The sequence below is a fragment of the Leuresthes tenuis genome, unplaced genomic scaffold (genome assembly GCF_036924035.1).
Source record: "Leuresthes tenuis unplaced genomic scaffold, fLeuTen1.0.hap1 SCAF_11, whole genome shotgun sequence".
NCBI lineage: Eukaryota > Metazoa > Chordata > Actinopteri > Atheriniformes > Atherinopsidae > Leuresthes > Leuresthes tenuis.
In genome coordinates this window covers 11,493,978-11,514,963 of record NW_027325365.1, presented here as the reverse complement: position 1 = coordinate 11,514,963, position 20,986 = coordinate 11,493,978, and the positions used below count along the sequence as shown (strand labels likewise).

General features: G+C 39.7%; 1 protein-coding gene across 2 annotated transcripts; it reads right to left on the bottom strand.

Moving 5' to 3' along the window:
* Nucleotides 1-67: 67 nt before the first annotated feature.
* Nucleotides 68-19,305, bottom strand: ocrl (OCRL inositol polyphosphate-5-phosphatase). 2 transcript variants are annotated; one of them, XM_072395421.1, is made up of 24 exons: nucleotides 18,859-19,305; nucleotides 18,258-18,337; nucleotides 16,328-16,419; nucleotides 15,911-15,949; nucleotides 15,484-15,597; nucleotides 12,573-12,752; nucleotides 12,166-12,415; nucleotides 11,831-12,004; nucleotides 11,629-11,730; nucleotides 11,405-11,519; nucleotides 11,118-11,234; nucleotides 10,771-10,952; nucleotides 10,369-10,480; nucleotides 10,008-10,117; nucleotides 9,243-9,378; nucleotides 8,984-9,094; nucleotides 8,638-8,803; nucleotides 7,582-7,817; nucleotides 6,846-6,869; nucleotides 4,997-5,116; nucleotides 3,814-3,898; nucleotides 2,850-2,977; nucleotides 2,624-2,735; nucleotides 68-2,246 (listed from the first exon to the last, which is right to left on the bottom strand). In XM_072395421.1, the coding sequence occupies exons 1-24, from the start codon at nucleotides 18,898-18,900 to the stop codon at nucleotides 2,122-2,124; spliced, it is 2,952 nt and encodes a 983-aa protein (XP_072251522.1). In that variant the 5' UTR covers nucleotides 18,901-19,305; the 3' UTR covers nucleotides 68-2,121. The 2 variants fall into 2 exon arrangements, with proteins under 2 accessions (XP_072251522.1, XP_072251523.1); XM_072395422.1 differs by lacking the exon at nucleotides 6,846-6,869.
* Nucleotides 19,306-20,986: the final 1,681 nt, after the last annotated feature.

Genomic DNA, 20,986 nt, shown 5'->3' with positions numbered 1-20,986 from the left:
AGTAAGCCACTAAATCTTCTGGACAGTTGTGTTTTCTTCCAATAAGACGCAGTCAAAAGGAACACAATGGCTCTGTAGATAGTTTTATTCCTTTTGAATAAATTAAAAGTACCAAAATTCAGTAAAGTCAAAACCAAGAGTGTCATTGTGTACCTTTAAATGTCCTTAATTTTATGGCAAAAAATGAAAAAATAAAAAGAAAGAAAGAAAATATACAACGAATCCACACCATGACACCAGTTGGTACAGCGGCATTAGACAAAACTTAAAATGAGAAGTATTGATTATAGTGTCCCGTTTGACATAGTGAGGGTTGCATTTCTAACATAATGAATGAAAAGATAAACAGCTTTAGTAAAACTATTCTCCCAAACTTAAATAATCAGTATGACCTGACACTGGCTTGAGCTGCCATTTGGCAAAGCTCGGTTTAATCAAACCCAACAGAAAAATTAAGAAGGTGGATGGCAATAAGGCGGAATAAACTGAAAACTTAAGACCAACAGGAGTTATTGTAATATGCCACGATTGTCAGCATTTTCACATCACATCAATTGTTCACACTCTCTGTCATTTCAGATCTTGTGTTCCTCAAACAAGAAAAGCTTTGGGCATATTCTGGTATCACTACAATTGCACAAGATACTGAGCACGAAAAACTGAAGCCGACGTCTGTTGGTGAAACTCTTCAAGAGGAAATATTCACTAAACACAGCAGAGAAGTTCCTCATTTCAATAACCATGACATCTTTTGTAAGAGTAAGTTAAAAAAGGAAAAAAAATAAAAAGATTCTTTGCAGAAGGAGCACGAAGCTCGGCTGTAACCTACAGAGTAAAGACTCGTCAAATCTTGCTGGACTTGCTCCCAGATTATGCAGAAGCACAGAGGCAAATGTGTCATGGCATCACAAAGGTCTTAGATGATGAAAAATTAGCTTTAAGTGGAGGAAAAAAAGAAAAAAAACATGTAAACAAACATGGACATCAACAGCACCACCATCGAGACAAACATGAGAAACTGTAGACGCCATCAGAAAATCGCACCAACGTACAGTCAAACACCCATGAAACAGGAAACATTCACTATTTACACCATTGAGAACCAAACAGGGCGGGTCTCCACTCGATTCTGGTTTACCAGGAAGTTAGTGTGTTAACAGACTTGTTTCGCATCTGGGGGGAAACTGATAAAACTGTAAGTAAGGCGCACGGCTGTGGTTACAAAAACACAGCAAACATTCACAACAAAGAGCCTTTTCTACAATAGGGTGATAAAAACAAGTGATGAATACTTTTTATTTAGCTAATGTAGATTTGAAAGTAAACCGTACAGATGATGAAAAAAAAACAAAAAAAACATTCAAAACGGTGCAAAGTTAAAGGGAAAAAAAACTATATAAATAACAGATAAAATACAGATATGTTACCAAATAAATCTCTAAGGTATCTTACTATTGTCCCCACAGATAAAATGCAGCAACAAATGATTGTCATGGTTCGTCTTAAGCTTAAACATTCTTAGTTACAGTTTCATTATTATCCCATTTTGAACTACTTAACTTTTAACAGTTCACTTGTAAATACTGTATTCAGTCTAGTTCTCTACAACCTCAGGAAGTACATTTCCTGGTTTTAGTGTGAGTCTTTCTTTTAGCCTCAGTGGATACGTAGTGTTTTCACATTCCCACCACTCACTGTTCAGGGGTCATTTTGGCATGAGCACCTACATCTAGAAGTGTCAGCTGACAGCGAGGACAGGTGTGGTCTGGAGGGCACGCGTCCTTTTGTTCGCCAGAAAGTGCACAGGCATCAGTTCGAGCCTCTCCCAAAAGCTTCCGCATCCAGCACCCGATCATACCGTGTATGAACTTAAGATAGGACAACTGCTAAAATCTTCAAAGCTCTACAGGAAGTTTTGAATATCTCCGACAGGACAGTTGGTAAAAAAAAAAAAGCTGGGTGCAGAACATCCGCGTTGGTTTCCAACAGATGGAAAAAAAAAACAACGAAGTGGAGTAGTTACACAGTGCGATAAACAGGTCCATGTTAATTGCAGCAAGTAAGTCAAGTTGGGAATCAGCTGAAAACCCAACTGACCCCATGATGAAACCTCGACCTCCGTTACTCCTCGTCTACAGCCATGAGGAAACCCAGAATAAAGTTGATGGCTTTCTGCCGGTCATGTGGTGTTTGTCTGCTCACCAAGTTGGGGGGTGGTCTGATGAGGAGGCTGGCAAAGAGGGTAGCTAAAACACAAGAAAATAATTCATAGCAGGCGTGTGAACTTTTCAGTAGTTTTTCAGGATATTTAGCAATCTGGAAAGCATAAGGGTGATGAGAAACTAAACTACATCTGAATCCACCACAACGTTACTGATAGTCGAGTACCTTTGAATTAAACATTATTATTCAGTCATCAACACATATAAATGGCTTTTCAATTAAAAGACGATATGCATTGACATTCGTGTATATAGAGCAAAGACAGTTTGAATAAGTACAATAAGTCACTCGTTACAATCTAATCCTTCAGCATTTTATATGGGCTGAAATCAGCTTAATAAACCTGTGATAAACTCCTCCATATGGCACATGTGCAAAATGATAACACTTTGTTTCTTACCTATGAGACTAGCTGTTAGGTTGTTATTGTTTGAGTGCTTCAGAAGCTCTTTCAGAAAGGCCATTAAATACCGAAACACGTTGCGATGGGCCCGGGGCAGCTGGGAGATCAACTAGAAAACATCAAAGCAGTGACAGAGATTGATTACATAGTACATAAATAATAATGCACTCTTGTCTGCGTTGTCACAGTCACTGTGCAACAGAAAGGACTTGAGATCACCGACCTGTTTGCAGAGACGGCTGTCATGAGAACTGTCCAGACACCGTTGGTAGAGTTCATAACAAACAACTGGCTCCGGCAAGGCCTCCAGGAAGATCAACAGAGCCTCGGCTACAGAGTGGTTACAACCAGCTAAGTGAGAAGTTAAGGAAGGATAAGCATTTCTGGAGTCAAGTGTGGGCATTGTGACTAGATCCGGCTGTGCATCTGTGAGGAGCATGGAAGAGGCAGCAAATATTAAACCTCCACAACAACTCATGACCTGCAAACAGTTAACAAGCAAGCTAACTTAGCTTTTTAAGTCCCACTTGGGCAGTTATAAATCCTCTATAAGGAAAAGAAAACAACAAAAATAAACTATCGACTTAAAAGAATTGCTCGGGATATGACTCTTCCTCATTGGGTGACTATGGCCAAATAACATCAGCGTAATTCAGGCATACATCCAGCATGATCCAAGTTTATGTCCAATAAAGTTAAGTTAAAATAAGAGAAATTCAGCCATAAGTCTTTGAACTAAAGAGCGATTCTAAAGACAGCAGAAAGAATTCAATAAGACACATGGAAATGCAAAAATGGTAATACTTTTAACTTCTATGCTTTCAAAAATTCAGGTGCTGTTAGTTTCAGGAGCCAGGCCAACTAAGAGAGGTAGTCCGGTTACCTGATTAGCAACACACAGAAGAAGCAAGGCCAAGCTGGGAGCTACAGCACTGCGGGGCAACACTAAAAGCCACTTCCTCCAGGAAATAGCCCGGCTCCTAGACTCATGATACGTCTCACAACACATAAAGAAAACATCTAAGGGACATGTTAAAAACTTGATTTGTAACAGAGGGGGACATTAACATTGAGGCCCAAATAGGGTCATGGTGTTAAGTGAGAAAACTGTTATGGGAGTGCGTCATGCCATCTGCTCTTTTTCGGCATTTTGGGCTGAAAGAAAAACTGAGCACATATAAGGATACGGATGGACTCAGGGATGCTGGTGTCCAGACAGTCAATGATGCTCTGGAGCTCCTCCTGTAAGCCTGGTGTCTGGAACAAGTCCTCCTAGAAGATAAGAACAGAGCATTTACACCAGTTCCCACACATTTTGAGTCCAGTTAGAATCTGAAAGTCAGTATCTGTCTCTGCTAGTTTTATGCCCATATGTTCTGTATACAGCTGACATTTACATCTTAGAATACAACAGCAATTCAAAAGAGGATGAGACACTGAAATGTGAATAAAAACATCAGATTTGCAAGTCTCATAAACCATTATTTTATTTCAAATAAAACATTGAAATCATATTGAAATTGTGGTATTTTTTAGATCTTTTTAGTTTATCTTGAAGCTGATGGCAGGATGTCATGGGACAGTCCATGTTTCCCACTGTGTAGCATCCCGTCTTCTTTTAACAACAGTCTGTAAACATCTGGGAACTGAGGAGTCCAGCTGTTGGACCTTAGAGAGAAGAATGGTGCCCCAATCTTGTATGACGTAGGATTCTGGCTGCTTAACATGATCCGCCAAATATTTTCAGCAGAATTGTGCCTGATCACAGTCATCCAATATCTAGTTTTGTTTGTGTCCCTGTGCACTGAGATTTCTCAAGATCTAAAGTACATATCATAAAAAGATTCAAAGTTTCCTCTGATGACCATTATTCTGAAATTGCTCCACAATATGTTGCCAATCAACCTGTTACCAACAGACTAGTTGCGACATGTTCCTCCAGCTGTGTTTGTATTACCGCTTACTTTTCCAGCTTTTTGTTGTCCCCATACCAACTGTTTTAGATGTGTCGCTGCCACCATGTTCAAAATAAGCTCATATTGTTCGTGAATAGATCGAATGTCTCACTTTCAGTGTTTGATGTGTTTTCTGTGTTTTATTGTGAATAAAATATTTGATTGAGAGTTGCAAATCATTGTATTTAGTTTTTATTTTAATTTTACACAACATCCTACTGAAAGTATTATTTTAAAATAGACATTTTTAAAAGTACCATCACATTTTACATAAACACACAAGTTAATACAGTCCTCTATTGCAAATACTAACCAATCACTGAGCTACCTATTTATTTTTATGATGCATCTTAATCTAAACATGTACAAATAAAACACTGCTTGGCAAGTATGTGATCAGTTTTAGCTTTCTTACCTGATCACAGGATTTGGAGTAGAGGTGGTTCACCAGAATCCACACCTCCTTGGGGATCTTCAGAGGTTTGTCCTCTGTGCTCGCCCCATCCACCATCAGGAAGTTCACCTTGGACTTCTCCTGATTGGCAAAAATAGGAAATAATAATAATCAAAATCACATATTCAACAGAGCTTCAGCAAAGATTTTAGCATTCCCAGAATAATCATAATTTACATTTAAAGTGATGTGATTTTCAGCCCATGAAAAAATATTTCTGCTGTCGACTGTGGCAAAGAATACAGGATTTACTGCACAAAATCTGCATATTTAGTGATGGAGCAACTGAGTTCAAGACTGTGTTTGAGGTGTGGAGGCTGGGAAAGTGAGCCATTTTACTAAGCAGGATATCAGGTTCTTTTTATCTCTGCAAATGGATCCCGAGAGCGTCCAAAAATAACCACAACTACTTTAGGCTGAAAATGAAGGCAGGGGAAACTGGAGAAGATGCTAACATCCATAACCAGTGTGAATTTCTGTAAAATGCTTAGACACCAAAGCTTCTAATGAGATCCCTGAAGATAAAGAGTAGAGAATTAAATGCAGACCCAGGAAACCTAAATGCAAAATATGTTTACATGTTACTATGAACAATCAAGCGCCATATTTACAGTATATTGTGTTTCTCTGCTCATTTATGGGGCTATTCACTGACGCCCATCAAGAACAAGCTTCATATGAGCTTCTGAGCTTAGCTGATGAGACTGCAATACTTCCCCTCATTAATCTTAGTCACGTGTACAAGAGAGCTGCAAGGCTGACCTGCTGTGAAATGAGATTTCATGTGTAGAACTTTCACTAGACTCGTGTATCCTCTGCGTCCTAAACAGGCCTGAGAGATTTAACGGGTGACTGATCCAAACACAGATTAAAACTAAGCTAACTAGGGAAAGGTCCGGTCTGTGACTGCTCACATCAGCTTTCAGAGATGTAAAGCGAGTAACCGCAGAATCATTTTTAGATAAGACATAAGACACCTGTTTATCAACATGTTCCAGCATTCTGTGTAGGCATAAAACAGAAAATTTCTTCTACTTCTAACTCAAAGCAAAGTGTTGCCATCGTCAGTTTGATGTGAAATAATCAGAGTCGAAAATATGTAAATCAGTTTGAGTCCAAGACCGTTTCAGCCAACACAAGGAACGCATGAAATAATATATTAAGATGCCAGTTGGAGCGTGAATAAACTATGATCCATGAAGGAAGTAGCATTCGAGACGAACCTAAGAGGCTTTTATTGCCGAAAAATCAACTCATCAAATCACTGTGGTAATAAATATGACAACGTTCCAGGTGAAAACTGCGGGACAAAAAATAAAGTGCACCAATAAAACTTACTCACACACATCCGACAGCAGAGCTCAAAGTGGAACACTTTCTTTCTTCTTTCGCTTTGGAATAATTATGCACAAATAAAAAAATCAAGGGTGTGAATTCCTGCACGAACTGAAATTTAGCATTAAAAAAACAGAGCAAATCTCTGTATGTAATCAAAATACCACGCTATCTTTTAATAATTTTATCACGAGCTGGAGGTTCTCAGTGGTAATGATTAAACCATAAAAGAATCGGAAACATAATCGTCCATATCCAAGTGGAACTCTTAAGCTTAAAGTTACACAATAACCAGACCTTTATCGTAGCTCAGCTTCTAACAATACCTGAAGCGGTTACTCTTTACGACATGGAAAACAGAGGAAGGTCAACAACAGCTTATAAATCAGATACCGGATCATAGGCGTTTGATAGCTGCGGTGATATTGACCCTGATGTGCCCGATAGCTGCTCAGTAACTGTGTTAATATTTTACCTTTTCCATGTAGCTGTCCTCTCCCTGAGCAAGAAGTCAGCCCACAACCACAGCGAAGAGTTGGAAAGGAATGATCAAGACAATGAGAGGTGATGAAGGGGAATATAAGAAGAAAGAACAAAGTAGATGCCAAACTATGTATAAACACAGAATAAGAAAAGTAGATAGATTATGGATTGTTTTTGCATAAATCACTGATCAAATCACCAGCGCAGTAGGAAAATGAAGGCTTAAGTGGAAATAAAGCCATGACAGTAACACTATATTCCAAAGTCAGATCAGATAAGGTAAAAAAAATAGCATAATAGAAGCAGAAAGAGGTGATTGTGAGAAGACAAGAGGACCTATTTATATGAAGCAGACTACAGTGGTTCTAGTCTGAGTCAGTCTTCCCTGTTCTCCAAGGAGCTCCCTTCCAAAGTTTTAGTTACTTCCTGGTTTGTTTGGCCCCTCAAGGACAGAAATATACATGTTGAGGCATTTTATATTCTCTCTCTATATATATAGACATTTTCTCTGTGACTGTGTGTACCCTGATGGAGAGAACAAGCCCTCACGTGTCTCTGTTCAAGTATTAAGAGCTGAGAATCTGAGCTAAGGTGTCGTGCGCTGGGAAAGTTTTACATAACTAAGTCAGTCCCAGCTACTTTGAAGGAAATTTGTTCACTAATCCTATTACTTTAAAGTGCTCCAATACTATTTCCATTTCATTACTGCTGGTTAAGCTTTCCCTCACCAGGTCAATGAGTTTGGTGATGGGGATCTCTCTGATCGGCTTCTTCATGCGACACAGACTCTCCAGCGAGGTGCCAAAACAGCTGGGCAGGTAGTTGCCAGAGATGGTGATGAAGTAGTCTTTGCCACGATCCAGATGGAGCACCAGAATGTCCTCTATAGAGTCTTCTCCAGAGTTCAGCAGCGTGACAGAGTCTTTACTGACATAAATCTCCAGATAGATCTCCAGGGTCTCACCTGTACAGGAGGATAAGACGGCGTCCAGATCACTTCAAACCAAAGGAGCATTACCTGTCTAGGAAACACCTCATGAAGTGTGACTCAAACAATCAATCTTCTACAGTTTGTGAAACTAATCTAATCCATCATTCCCAACATGTTGTTGTTACACATTAAACATATAAATAAGATATGTTTAATGTGTAACAACAACATGTTGGGAATGATGGATGACATCGTATGGGTAACAATGACATGTTGTTTTTAGCCACTCAATATAGAGAGTAAACATAAAATGCAAGAACAACAAAAGTAAAACTGAATACAAAATGAGGGACCAGTTCCATTGTGTGCAAAATAAATAAGTAAGTAAGGTAATAAAATAAAGTATCAGTATAAAAAAGCAAGTAAAGCAATAAACACAGAAATACTGTATATTCTGTGTAGTTTGGGGAAAATGAGAGACAAATGAGGCAGATCCTAAACAATTTGTACTTGTCTCCTGTGTTGTGTATTACAAAAATAATAATAATACACAAAATAATAATAATAACAGCACAAATGAAAACTCCACCATTAGAGTTTTAAGTGTAAACTAGATTGTTCCCATTTAGACAGGAGAATAAGGTGTCATGACACTTGACAATATTCAAACTCACAACACTAAAGTGACAAACTCTGCAGAGGCAAAATTGCAAAGTTGTCCCAAAAATACACTGTATAATCTCCTCTGTGCATCTAATACTAATAAATAACAATAGATTGAGGTGACAAGCCTGGGGAAAATTATATAAAAAAAAAAAAAAACAACAACTTAATCAGGATCAAAGGGACTTACTTGGCTCTAAGAAGCCATCGCTTGGCTCGGCACGCAGCCAAGACTTGCAATACTGCGAGTCAGTGAGTTTGGGGATGAAGGCGAAGTGACAGGGTACCTGTCCGTCGTTGGTTATTTGGAAGCGCTCCTTCTGAAGCTGGCGGAATTTTACATTCGGAAATGTAAACTATAAAAAGTCAAAAGAGTCCACATTAATCACAGTTTTCCAGTAACATTATTCCAGACAGCGATTGAGTCACTACAACCATTAAAATCTTTCTGTTTTCGAGGGGTATTTGACAGACTATGAGGGTTCACTGATTTTACGTCACAGAGAGAACGTGAGACATGCTCTCAGTATTATTACCTCCCTCCTGCTCAGAGATACAGATGGAAGGAAGTCGTTCTCCATTCTATCCATTGCCCGAACAATGTCCTCAAACACCCTTTTGTGGCGCTGATCATCAACAACTTTCACCTGTTACACAAAGAAACCGACCATCTGAACTTTTATACAAATGTTCATTTCTGGTTTTCATTACTTATTTTTAACCAAAATTAGTTTAAATTAATTGTATAACCCTGCACATTTCAACCATGCAAGGAGTTTCAGTGTAGATTCTTACCCCTATACTGAAGAGGGAACTGACAGGTTTGTGGTCACTGGTTTTCAGTTCCATGTGACTTCGATATTTAAGCTGCTTGACATTGTTGCCCCTCCACAGGATTCTGTCACACCAAGCCGGGACCCGGCACTTCCCACTGCAAGAAACAGCCGCAGTTTGAGAGGAAAAGTCAGGAACTGGACATCAGACAAACAAGCACAGTACTGCTGACTCTGTATTGGTTTAGCGATAAGCCCAGAAAAGGTTTCCTCACAAGCGAATTTTAATCAGGAATCTAAAGAGGAAAACTCAACCGGGGCCATTTTGTAGCCTTGGAATAAGACGAATGTGAGTGCTCCTGTTTCAACAGATTTGTACCCTGCCTGACTTGTTCTGGACAAATAGCAACAGTCCATCTTAAACACAAGGTGGATTAGGCCCAAATGGAACAGGCTTACTACTGTTGTATCTTCATTATGAGCCAAGATAAATGTGTTATTGAAGTGTGAATCCGGAACATTATCAAATGTTTATGGCTACAGCAAAAAACTTTCACCATGACAGCTAATTTCCACACACTGCAGTCTGTTTACATTTTTGTCACTCGGTCCTACTTCACACCTTTTGTTGTAGGTCTATCAGACTGCATCCATTCAAGTAACAACTGTCAAAAATCAACTGAAAAGTCCCAGTCTAACTCAGAGAGCATTTTCTAGCAGTCAGATTAGTTAATTATGGTTATGTTTGCTCAAAAAAAAAAGGAAACACAGTAAAATGTGGTTTTACCTCGAGTCCCACTGATCCGTTTTGGGGTCATACTTGTACGTGGGAATGAAGTTAATCTCTCCTTCCATGAAGTCTGTGAAGGCTCTTTTGGTCTGCCTCTGGATGTTCAGCTACACATTGAAAGTGGCGACATTTTCATGTTACAGTGAGGTCCATCTTAGTCTGCTCTTACAAGTTATGACTACAGGGCCGCAACACAACAGCTGCATTCACATCATTTTCTTTGGTCATTTTGATCATATCTATTTTATCTAACATCTTAACGTCAATGTCCAAGTGACTTGATAGACAACTCATTTTCATTCATGTGCTTTTCAGTGGTGGTTGGTGCACAAGAGAAAACACTGAGTCAGTCTCTTACCTGATCAACTTCTTGGAGCTTCTTTAACGCATTCTCAGCAATGAGCCGTTTGACATCAGCAGCATCGTACATAAAGAGACGATAGTTTAAGTCCCCGAGCCAGATTACTACACTGAGACACACAAAAGGGACGGGAAAAGCTTCAGAGAACAGAAGTACAGAACAAGCTTTGTTGTGAATAGGATTATTCTCAGTCTGGCTCATATGCTTGATAAGATAATAAACCCATTTGTACTTCTGGAAAATGAGGGGATATTGGTACATAAATCCATTAAAGCAGAATCAGTTAAAACAATTAAATGTCAACTGTGAACAAGACGTCAAAGTGATGATAGAAACACAACCAATGAGGGTAAAAATCGGACTGAGAGCGTGGATCGGAATAACAACTGACAAACTCACTCGTGCTTGACGATACTGAGGGGGGGGTGTTCCAGTAAGTGGAAGGTCATGCGGGCACAAATGTCTTTATAGTCCTGATTGCGGCGCTCGAAGTCTTCGACGTGTGCTGCTAGATGGGAGTTGACAATGCAGAAGCTTGTGTTGTGGAAAACAAACCTCACTGCCACGCCTCCTTTGTTCCCCTGAAACATCAATCAAACAGGTCCTTATTTTAAAGTTACCGTTACACGCAGTAAATTTAAAAAGTCAGTCATAAAAAAAAAAACAAGAATTTAACATTGTTATTTCACAGTTTCAGTACAATGGCTTAAAAGGGGGAGCATACAAAGCAGTAATTGTGAACAAACCATTTTCCCCATGATTCCGGTCCCCACATGCTCTGCAGCCACTTCTTTTATGTGATTCTTGTGCATTTTCTTTACAAACACCACAAGCATCATCCCAACTAATCGTATGATCCGAACCTGCAGAAATTAAACAAAATGTAGGCTTTGATACATTTCCAGTTACAAGTAGTCCTCCACTTTTTCCACAGTGGCCTGTTGAATATTGCTCATTTTTCCATTTTCATTGCGTCTATAAACAAAACTCACCATCTCAAAAATTTGTGCACACATACTCCATTTCTACTCACCCTCTTATACTTGGCTTTTGGGTGCAAGTTCCTCTCCACAGTATCAACCCACAGCTGCTCCTTGGACGAGTCCATGTAAAAAAAAGCCTCAGTGCTCAGGTCCAATTCTTGAAAACTACATTAGGGAAGGATATTCAAAATTATTTGGACGTAAGAAATGGACAAAATATGCAATCTTATGGTCTAAAAAGTAGTGTTAGGGTGAATCTTTCATTCTCACTGACCCCAGAGCATATATATCAGGAGGTTCAGCATCACAGCAGAGCCATGTTTCAAGGCTGCTGTCTGGAGGTTGGCCATTAACGTTCCACGTACCTGTAAAAAACCTGCGGTGCAACAGTCAGTGTATGTGAGAGGCAGCAGAAATAGATTAAAAATGTTTTACTTTCCAACTTAAAGCGCAGAGTATGAAGAAGCTCCTCTCACCTGTAGGGCCGAAGGTCCACATATTCATTTTCTTTCTTTGCGAGGCGATGTTTAATGAGGTATTCTCTTTGTCCGGCCTGGCTGGAGAGCACAGCCTGTTTCATGCTGTTGGTGGTGGGACTGTCACTCCAGGACTGTGGCCTGTCCCCATACTCAAACCCTGACTTAAAACTACTACAACGGGATTTTCAAAACAGAACAACAAGTCAGACAGATTACACATCAAGATACTGAGCTTCGAAGGACTTTGTTTCTTAAGCAAACTTAGTTCAACAGATATTAAGCACTTTTAGCCGGCAGAGCTGTTGTTGACAGATGTTTTCAGGCTTACTTACTCTGGTTTGCTGCTAGTAATCATAGAGTTGTCTCCGGCCTGGAAAGAGACAGCCCTGTCTTTCAGGACCGGTGCAGGAGGAAGAGGATTTGTTGGAGCGAAGGAGGCTTTGCGGGGAGGTAGAGGAGGAACAGGTGGAGGCTCCCTGGAGGCAACAATGCGATTCTGATGGTTCTTCTTCTCTTCAACTTTGAGAGTGTGGTTGAAGCTTTCCTCAAATCCAAAATCTGTCGCAAGTGATTGACCTGGTCCTTCAGAAAAAATAGGATTCAATCAAATGTTAAAATAACCAAATGTTTGAGGAGTGAGAGATTCAATATTGTAACCGCTGCAGTGGTTAGGTTCATTCCTATTGTTTCCCATTATTTATGCTTTCTATACCGTAAAGCTGGTGCTTCATCACATTACCTGTGTTATTCTGATTTGTTGAAGTGGTGTTGTTAAGACTGGTCGATTTGGGTGTGCTGACTCCAGAACTCATAGTGTTAGCTGTCTTGGTTGCTCTTTGTGGTGGGATGGGGACTGGACCTCGATGGGCCGCAGGTGTAAGGGGTTCCATTGTTTTGGGTTTGGGGAGTTTGGATGAAACTGAGAAAATTCAAACAGCGTGTCAGAAGGAAGCAAAGACAAACATTTTCATTCAACATGCTGTAAACCAACAGAGGGCCCTGGAAAACAAAGACAAAGCTATCAAAATGTACATTCTGTTTCAACTCATCTCTGTAAATATGAATATTAACTCAGAGGAAAATTAGCAAACACTCAAAGGTGTAACGTCCTGACATTACAGGCCTGTTTCTCAGCTATGACAAGGCTCAAGGAAGAAGAGTTTCCTCTTTTACCACAGGATATTACGAGCAACTATTTGTAAATGAGAGGAACTGGTAGAGTTAGCTGTCAAACTGGATGGGCGGGTTCTGAGAAATCTGTCCTCTACAAATACTCTGCTTCAAAACGTATTTCCTAACCAGGATGTTGGTCGCAGAGGTGGAAACAAAGAGGATTTAAAAGCAAAAGTGACTGAGTGGATAAGGTGGATACAGCAGCTAAGTTCCCATCTAGACTCCTGGTAGGATGAACTTTAGCCGCTTTTAATTTCCCTGCTCATTAGTCAAATTTCAAGTCTCTAAGACTCTATTTGCATAAAATCAATCCCATGAGAAAAGCAGCTGCCAGTCTAGAGGAAAAGTTGGCCTTGTGCAATACTGGACCTCAAAACAATGCAGAAACTTACAGGCAGAGTGATCAAGAAATGGTTTCCAGAGAACAGTTTCATTATCTTAAAGATGTTCTGTCAGGGTCCAGAACTGAATATTGATTTTATCTAGATACGGTTGCATAACAAATGAGGAAAAGTCCAAGTATCAGTGGATGTGTGCCATCATTCACTGTGCATGCAAGTAAGCTAACATCAACATCCTATTATCTGACACAGGCTGTGTATTTAACACTTACTGCAAATGGCTTAAAGTGCAACTAAAGTATATACATAAGACATTATGGAAATGTGTTTGACGTTATTAAGAGTTTTAATTTGTTCTATGACATATAACCTCAGAAATCTAGAGGAAAATGTAGCCAATTTGAGCAGTGTTCCTCACCAGTGCATAATATTACATCATGTGAGGGAGTTCTCTCTACTTTATCTCATGTACATCTTTATGTACAGTGTAGGTGTGTCACAGGGTTTTTTGTACTTCTGATAAAAGGTAGTAGATGATTTTGGTTATTTTCATCATTGCGAATTACTGCGTACAACAGGTTTCACAAACTCCAGCCTTTCAAGACAAACATTTCTGAGTTAATTAAGCTCACACAGGTCGCTTTTCTGCATGGATGCTGTTTGTGCAGCTGAAGAGATGGGACATCACTGACACTTATGTATCAGCTTCTGACTCGAGGATTATGGACCAGAAGATGGCAGAAGCAAATGAAACCGATTACAAGCAGTTCACTTTGTGGGGCTGCTTCTAATATGTCTCTATCGGCATCAGGCAGCCAGGACAACAGGGGTATGAGCTGAAGGACTGATGGTGACAAAGGGCTGAGGTAAAGCTTACGGTGATGGGAACAGCTTTCTAAAAGTCTTGTTTTATCTTTCGTGTCTCTCCTGATTTACCTTCCATACCTTGCTAAATGTAGCCTAACTTTGTCATACAGTATGGCTAATATGGCCTCTGTTTTGAGCCCCATTTAATACAGCAGTGTTAAATGCGAGCCTCTGTTTTTGTGATACTCTGACATGCACTGGTAGACTTTACAGTACAATGAAACAATGTTAGCAATCTTTAGTAAACGTAACAAACTCAGCAGCACAATGGAACAATTCTTTACTGGTTCTCATCTCTCCACTAAGTTATTTATCTCTGTTGGATGAGATTTCTCCATATTCTCATCCATTTCTGGTCTTATTGTTGTGTCTTTGGCTCATAATGTCAAGGTTTTAGGCAGAATTTGCTCTTTAAAAGCAAACTCCATGTGCAAATCTTTATTTGTTGGTTAGAATTGCAAAGACTTAACAGCTTCACGACAAGAAAACAAAAAATAAAATAAAAAATACAAATAACACAGATTCTAAAGTAGTTTTGACACATTTCCCTCCAAAAGTCAAGTGTCCTGATTGAGGTAACAGAACTACAAAACCGTGTTCTGAGTCAAAGCAATGCCACAAAATCATGTGAGTAACCCTTCCATACATGCTGTTTCCCAAAAGCACCACCGAAAACATCAGATTTCCTATTTTAAATAGAGATAACCAAATAACAAAATAAATCTGTGATTGTGCAGATAAGGATTAGTGGAGGCACCCGTAGTCAGGTGAATGGCAATATGTGCAGATGCAATACAAGACCTGGAAAAAACACTAAAGTGCACCACTCTTCAGCAGTATACAATATATACGTTTCATAAAGGGTAACTGTGAATGGTGGCTTTCTTAACTTTGCCAGTGACTCATCACATATTCCCGCCTGCCAGAACAGCACATTTCCTCCTGCCACTGTTTAAACACAACGAATACATGAAAGGAATATGACACAGAAAGTACACGGAAGCATTATCTTTGCTCAGTTTATCGGGTGGTATTTCCTCTCCTAAGATAACCCAGAATGCTCTAAAAGAGAAAACAATTTTTTATTCACAGAGGTGGGCTGGCGCCTCTCTTGGTGATTAAAGAAAAAAAGGGAATCAAGAATACAGCGAGAATACACAGGAGAGCAGCATGCGACGTAATCCACCCTTTGTAAATAAATGTTAGATGAGTGACTGAATAATTAATCATCACACTGCTTTAGACCACTGACAGACAGTCCAATCTTACCTTGGTCCTGAGCGCTCTTCACCTGAGCAATGAAGGTGTGGGTCCGATCATCGTCCTGGAGTTCCAACAGCAGCTCTGGCACTTTGTCCCCTTTGATTCGTATTCTAACCCAGGCTTGAGAGGGGAACAGAAAACACATGCATGTTGGACATCTTTGGATTTCACAAACGTAGTAGAAATACAAACGGTCTGGGAAACAAAGCAAAGTGATGTAACAGTAAACCAATTCAGCATTCTTTCAGAGCGCCGTGGCAACTCATGACCAGAGTGTGCTACTAAATAAAGACGTAGCTGCAGGCATGCTCTAAAAGTGCAGTGCGGCTGGATAGGGGCTGAGCTGCAATGAGTGCCGTGATTGAGATCTGCTAGATAAAATCTTGAATCAGACTTATCAAATTATTAACTTGAAGAGACAAAAAGTACTCACAGTCGACTGAGAAGTTAATGAGAAGAGCCTCTTGAGCTTCTGAAAGGAAACAGGAAAGTTGCTTAAGCATTGAGATTCAAAGGTCTGTAGTGGGAGTAAACCAGTGGTGGCGTTAATCATTCAAACTCACACACAATCTGTATAGTGTTTCAATTTGAATTTTCCTTCAGGTGCAAATCAAACTCTGCCCTGACTTTCACTTTTACATCACTGGGACATACCGTAACTCTGAGTAATGAGTAAAACCCTAAAGGTTAAGAAAATGTGAGGCTGGATCTGGGAATCACATACATATATCAAACCTCATACACATATCAAAATCGAAAAAGGGGGTTTTAAGAGTTGTCAGTTTAATTTAATATTTGATCATATTTACAATACACAAAAAAGTTCAGAAAAACAAAACAAGCCACATACCTCGTACAATCTCAAAGTTACTATTGATGGGTATGGACAACTGAGCCACAGGACGAGACACTACGGCATCAGGGTTGGCCAAAACACCCAATCTGGATGAGAACAGCACAAACTCTGATGTCAAAACAAATCAGGACTGAAATAAAGTCTACTAAAAACTCATCTAAAAAACAGAGCACATACAGATGAGCTCCAAAATCTGCGTTTTCTCTCAAAACAGCCATCATTTTACACTCAAAATTGAGACTCATGCAAAGCATTCAGAATGAAAACATAAAATACAATGTGGACAGACATGCTATTAGGGTTAGAGTGATTAAAATGCAAACCAAGTCATTTAGTCATCCACAGAAACAGCTTCAAATCTGTGATGTGGATCAATGTAGGCGGGGTCACATTCCAGTCACAAATGACTGACTTACAGCAGGGGTGACAGTGGCTCTCTGGGCACTGCCCACACTTCCCCGCCACTTTACAATAACCGTGATTATGGTTGAGGAGAGGAAAATGATTCAGGCTTGCGGGACTAAACGTGTCAGGGCAGTTTCCCTGAATCTCTGATGTCGAAATCTACAGAACATCCGACAGCAAAAAGAATTTAAGATAACAAGATAATATAAAACATGTTACAGTTTAGTAATCCAGAATTAATGACTGAGGTTTGGGACATTATGGTGTTCAGTAACTGAGAGTGTCTGATATGTTGCCGAGTATAATGTGTAATTTTATCTGTGCGAGTTTGAGTTTGCTCTTCTAACTTCTCACACCTCTACTCTTGGCAAAGAAAAAGTTCCCAACAAATACTGACTCAAAACCTCTCCGTGCTGTTGCTTAACGACAGGGGTGTCAGAATAGTGTACCTCAAGTTGGTATTAATAGCACAGCTGTATTACTGTGATGTGCAGCCATTTACACTCATAGTTTAAAAATATCTTGTACAATCATACAATCACCACTGACTCCAGATATGCAATTGGGAATTCAACATATGTCACCCTTTTCACGTACGAAACAATTCAGTCACAATAAGATATTTGTACTGAAACACTCGTACCCGTTTGTCATGTCTGCCATCAGGTTTCTCCTGTCAAAACTGCTCCTAAGTTTAGTTTGTGAGGATTTAACACAGTTAGCTGAGCATGCCACTGTGTGGCCATGTGAGTCTCATTACAGTCCAAGATGAAGTGAAGGAATTCTGGATAATCTGGATAAGTGAGCTGGCTGCTGGTGGAACTAAATGCAAACTACACTGATGATTCAACATCCCCCCTGCCATTTCCCACAATGTTCCCTTTCACAAAACAAACACTGGAGCTGTCACTGACCATGTTCCACCCACCTGACTTTGAAGCTAAATCACAGCTAAGAACAAATCAGAGTAGCAAGAGGAAGTTTTTTTTAGTGTGGGGAGAATGTTCGCTCAGCTTAAAGATCTGGGTTGAAATCTACTTGATGCCACACTGAATCAAATCAACACAACTCCACGGGAAGCACTTCTGTGTAGAAACTAATCTCAGTCGAGTAGCATCACACCCGGTACTGAATGTCTTGGAGACCAAACCTGCAGCACGGTCTTGCGTTATTCAAATTAAATGGTTTAAATGGTTTGTTCCTTTCAAATATACTTTATAGTTTCTACAGGTGGATACCTTACATTCATGTTTGTTTGTTTTTAACCATATCAAGCCACATTTGGGAAGCAGTATGGTTGCTGTGTCAATGTTAACAGATTAAATAGCTCCTACACACATAAACCTGCCCAAGTCACACACTCCAGCTCCCTCTAACAAAGACAACTATCAAGAACTTGGATTGAAATTGAAAAAAAAGAGGGAAATGCTGCAGATGAAAATCTTTAAGCCCCAATTATGGTCCTATCTGACAAAAACACTTTTTTTGTTTTCAGTAGCTTAGATCTCTTGATACTTACATAAAGTCTCCACTGCGCTGAATTAGTGACAGTAGTCTGGGCTCCTTCTGGCCAAACCTCAGCTCCTGACCTCTCACAGTGTGAGCAGCACAATCAAGGAATTATTGTGATGGAAGATGAGAAAAGGAGCTTGGGCATTACAACTACAGTTTTTATTTCAGCCCACTCAGGACACAGCCCAGTTGTCATTATCTTAAATTGGTATTCGTGCAGCTTAACATAGGAAAGGTGTTAAAAGAAGCCATGCTAACTGATTAGATGGCAAGTCATAAGACAGAAAAAGAGGAGTTTGTTGGTGGCAGTCAATGCAGCCATGTTACCTTGTTGTAGCTAAACAAGGGCTAACGTTAACCTATTACACAATAAAATTATTAACCAAGGTAAGTAACAACAGCCTGGTCATGTGTTAACATGGTTAGCAATGAACTAGCTTGAGAGCTGGCAGGATTTATATTAGAACATGGTTAGTAAACCAGGTGGTTGTTGTTGATATTCAGTACAAGTAACGTCCAATTACGTTACCTGAGATTCACTGAAAGCTAACGTTAGCGAACAAGCTAGAGCCAATTATAAATACTGAAAACATAACTCAAAAGGATATTGACAGGCATTCCTCTCCGCATATTCCCAAAGAGGACTCCATTCTTACCGGGAAATAGGAATATCAGTTTATGGAGCGGTGCACTTTGTGTTCGAGCGGGGCAGATGTTCGGCCAGAGAAAGTTAAATCCACACCCGGTGCTGCGGCGGCCTCTTTCCGGGCAGCTGTTCAGCCGTAGGTTGCTAATGCTAAAAGCTAGTTAGCCAGCTGTTGATGTTGTTGCTGCTGCCGGAGGAGAGACAGAAAGATTCAGCAAAGTGCCGACATCAAAATATCCCGATTAGAGTCCAACATTCTGACGGAAAATGTCCGGCTTTTCTCGTGTCGCACTCGGCGTCAAGAGGCAGACTTCTCGGACCACATAGCGTTAGCGGGCAGTTTGGGACAGATAGTGAAACGCTACAGCAGGGAGTTTGCTATGTGGACTCCCTCCGCCTACCTCTCTGACTCGGACTAATCGTCTTAATTTTTAACGGCAGTCGTGAACAATTAGAAGTGCATAACGCCATCTTCCGCCCCGGAGTGAGAAGTGTTTATATACATATATACTGTATATTATGTATATATCTCTATCAACAGTTTAATAGCTTTATCAAACTATGGATGGAACAAGCTTGGTGGATGTTCATACAGGTTTTTATTTTTGCAGAAAGGTTTGATATGTTTGATGAAAATCTATGTAATTTTCTGCTTTTTTTCAGATGAAGTAGAGGGTAAGTATTTCTGGAATCATGAGCCAATAAAAACGCAGTTAATACTTTGTTGTACTTCCACTGACTTTCATGGCAGCTTGAATTCTTTGAGGACTTCACGACTGAAACACAATATTCTTCATCAACCATATTCAAACTTTTTTGTACAGCAGCTGACAGATCAGCTTTGGCCCCATTATGGATGGAGATCTGAACTTTTTCCTGGCTATATCATTACATTGATATGTCTTTACTGAAGGAAAGTTTAAACACTCTTTGCACTGTGGTATAATGCCCTGCCATCCTGAAAAAATGGCTTCAGCATCACCAAACCTCCTTTGAAGGAAAGTTGACTGAAGGAATAAGAAAACTGTCCAAAATTTCCAAAAGTTCACCAGTACGTTAACTATAGAGGTAAAGACTGCCATCTTTTCTGGTCCTTAACATGACATCAACCTCATATCATTAATGACGGGGGAAATTTGCTTGTTTTCCTCAGGCAGTTATTTCTATATGTTTCATTGGCTCTGCACCAAGTTCCAGCTTCATCTCCTTGTCTTGCACATTGGTGATTCATAACTGAACACCACTTTTATCCAGTCTTCCATAGTTCACAACTGCTTCTCTTTAGTTCACTGTAACCTTGTCTTCTTCTGTTTGGGTGTTAGTGATGGTTTACGTTTGGCTTTTTTCTGGTTGTAAATCCTATTTCCTTGAGCTAGCTTCTTACAGTTCAGTTAAAAACAGCTGCTCCTGTTTCTGTCCATTTGTTTTTCCATTTCATTTAAATTTTCTATTTCAAGTCACATTAATTTGAATGCTCTGTCCTGACCCTTTGACGTTCTTCTTTGGACAACTAGTGTTTCCCTTTCACAACCTTCCCATCTTGGTTGTACTTGCTCCATATTTCAGACACAACTGACTAAGAACAGTCATCAAGTTTTGAGTTGAATGATCTTCTTGAAGGAGCTTTATCATCTTTTCCATTGTTTCCGTCTCCTGCTCATCTATTGGGGCCATGTCTTGTGTAAATCAGCCAGCTGCAACAGCTCAGTAGTCTCTGCAAACTGTCCCTTTTAACTGCAGACTTGTTTACATATTTAGACTTGTTGACCCATCTGTTGGGAAAATCCAACATATTTTTCCTGCTACTTCAACTTTTATAGTTATGTTTTACAAAGCCCTAATTCAGCTGTCAAATTAACTTGTTTTGTATTATTTTTGTGTTTGTGAATGAACATTCTCATAGTGAGCTGATTCCATCATTTTTACAAGAAGTTTTAGTACAAAATAGGAAATACCAACAAGCCAGTAACACTTATTCTAAACTTTTTACTTAGACATTATATTTCTTTCTAAAAACAACCTAACTCGTGAATTACGTGTTTACAGCGGTGAACGCGTTGTTTGGCCATGATAGTTAAGTTATTGTACAT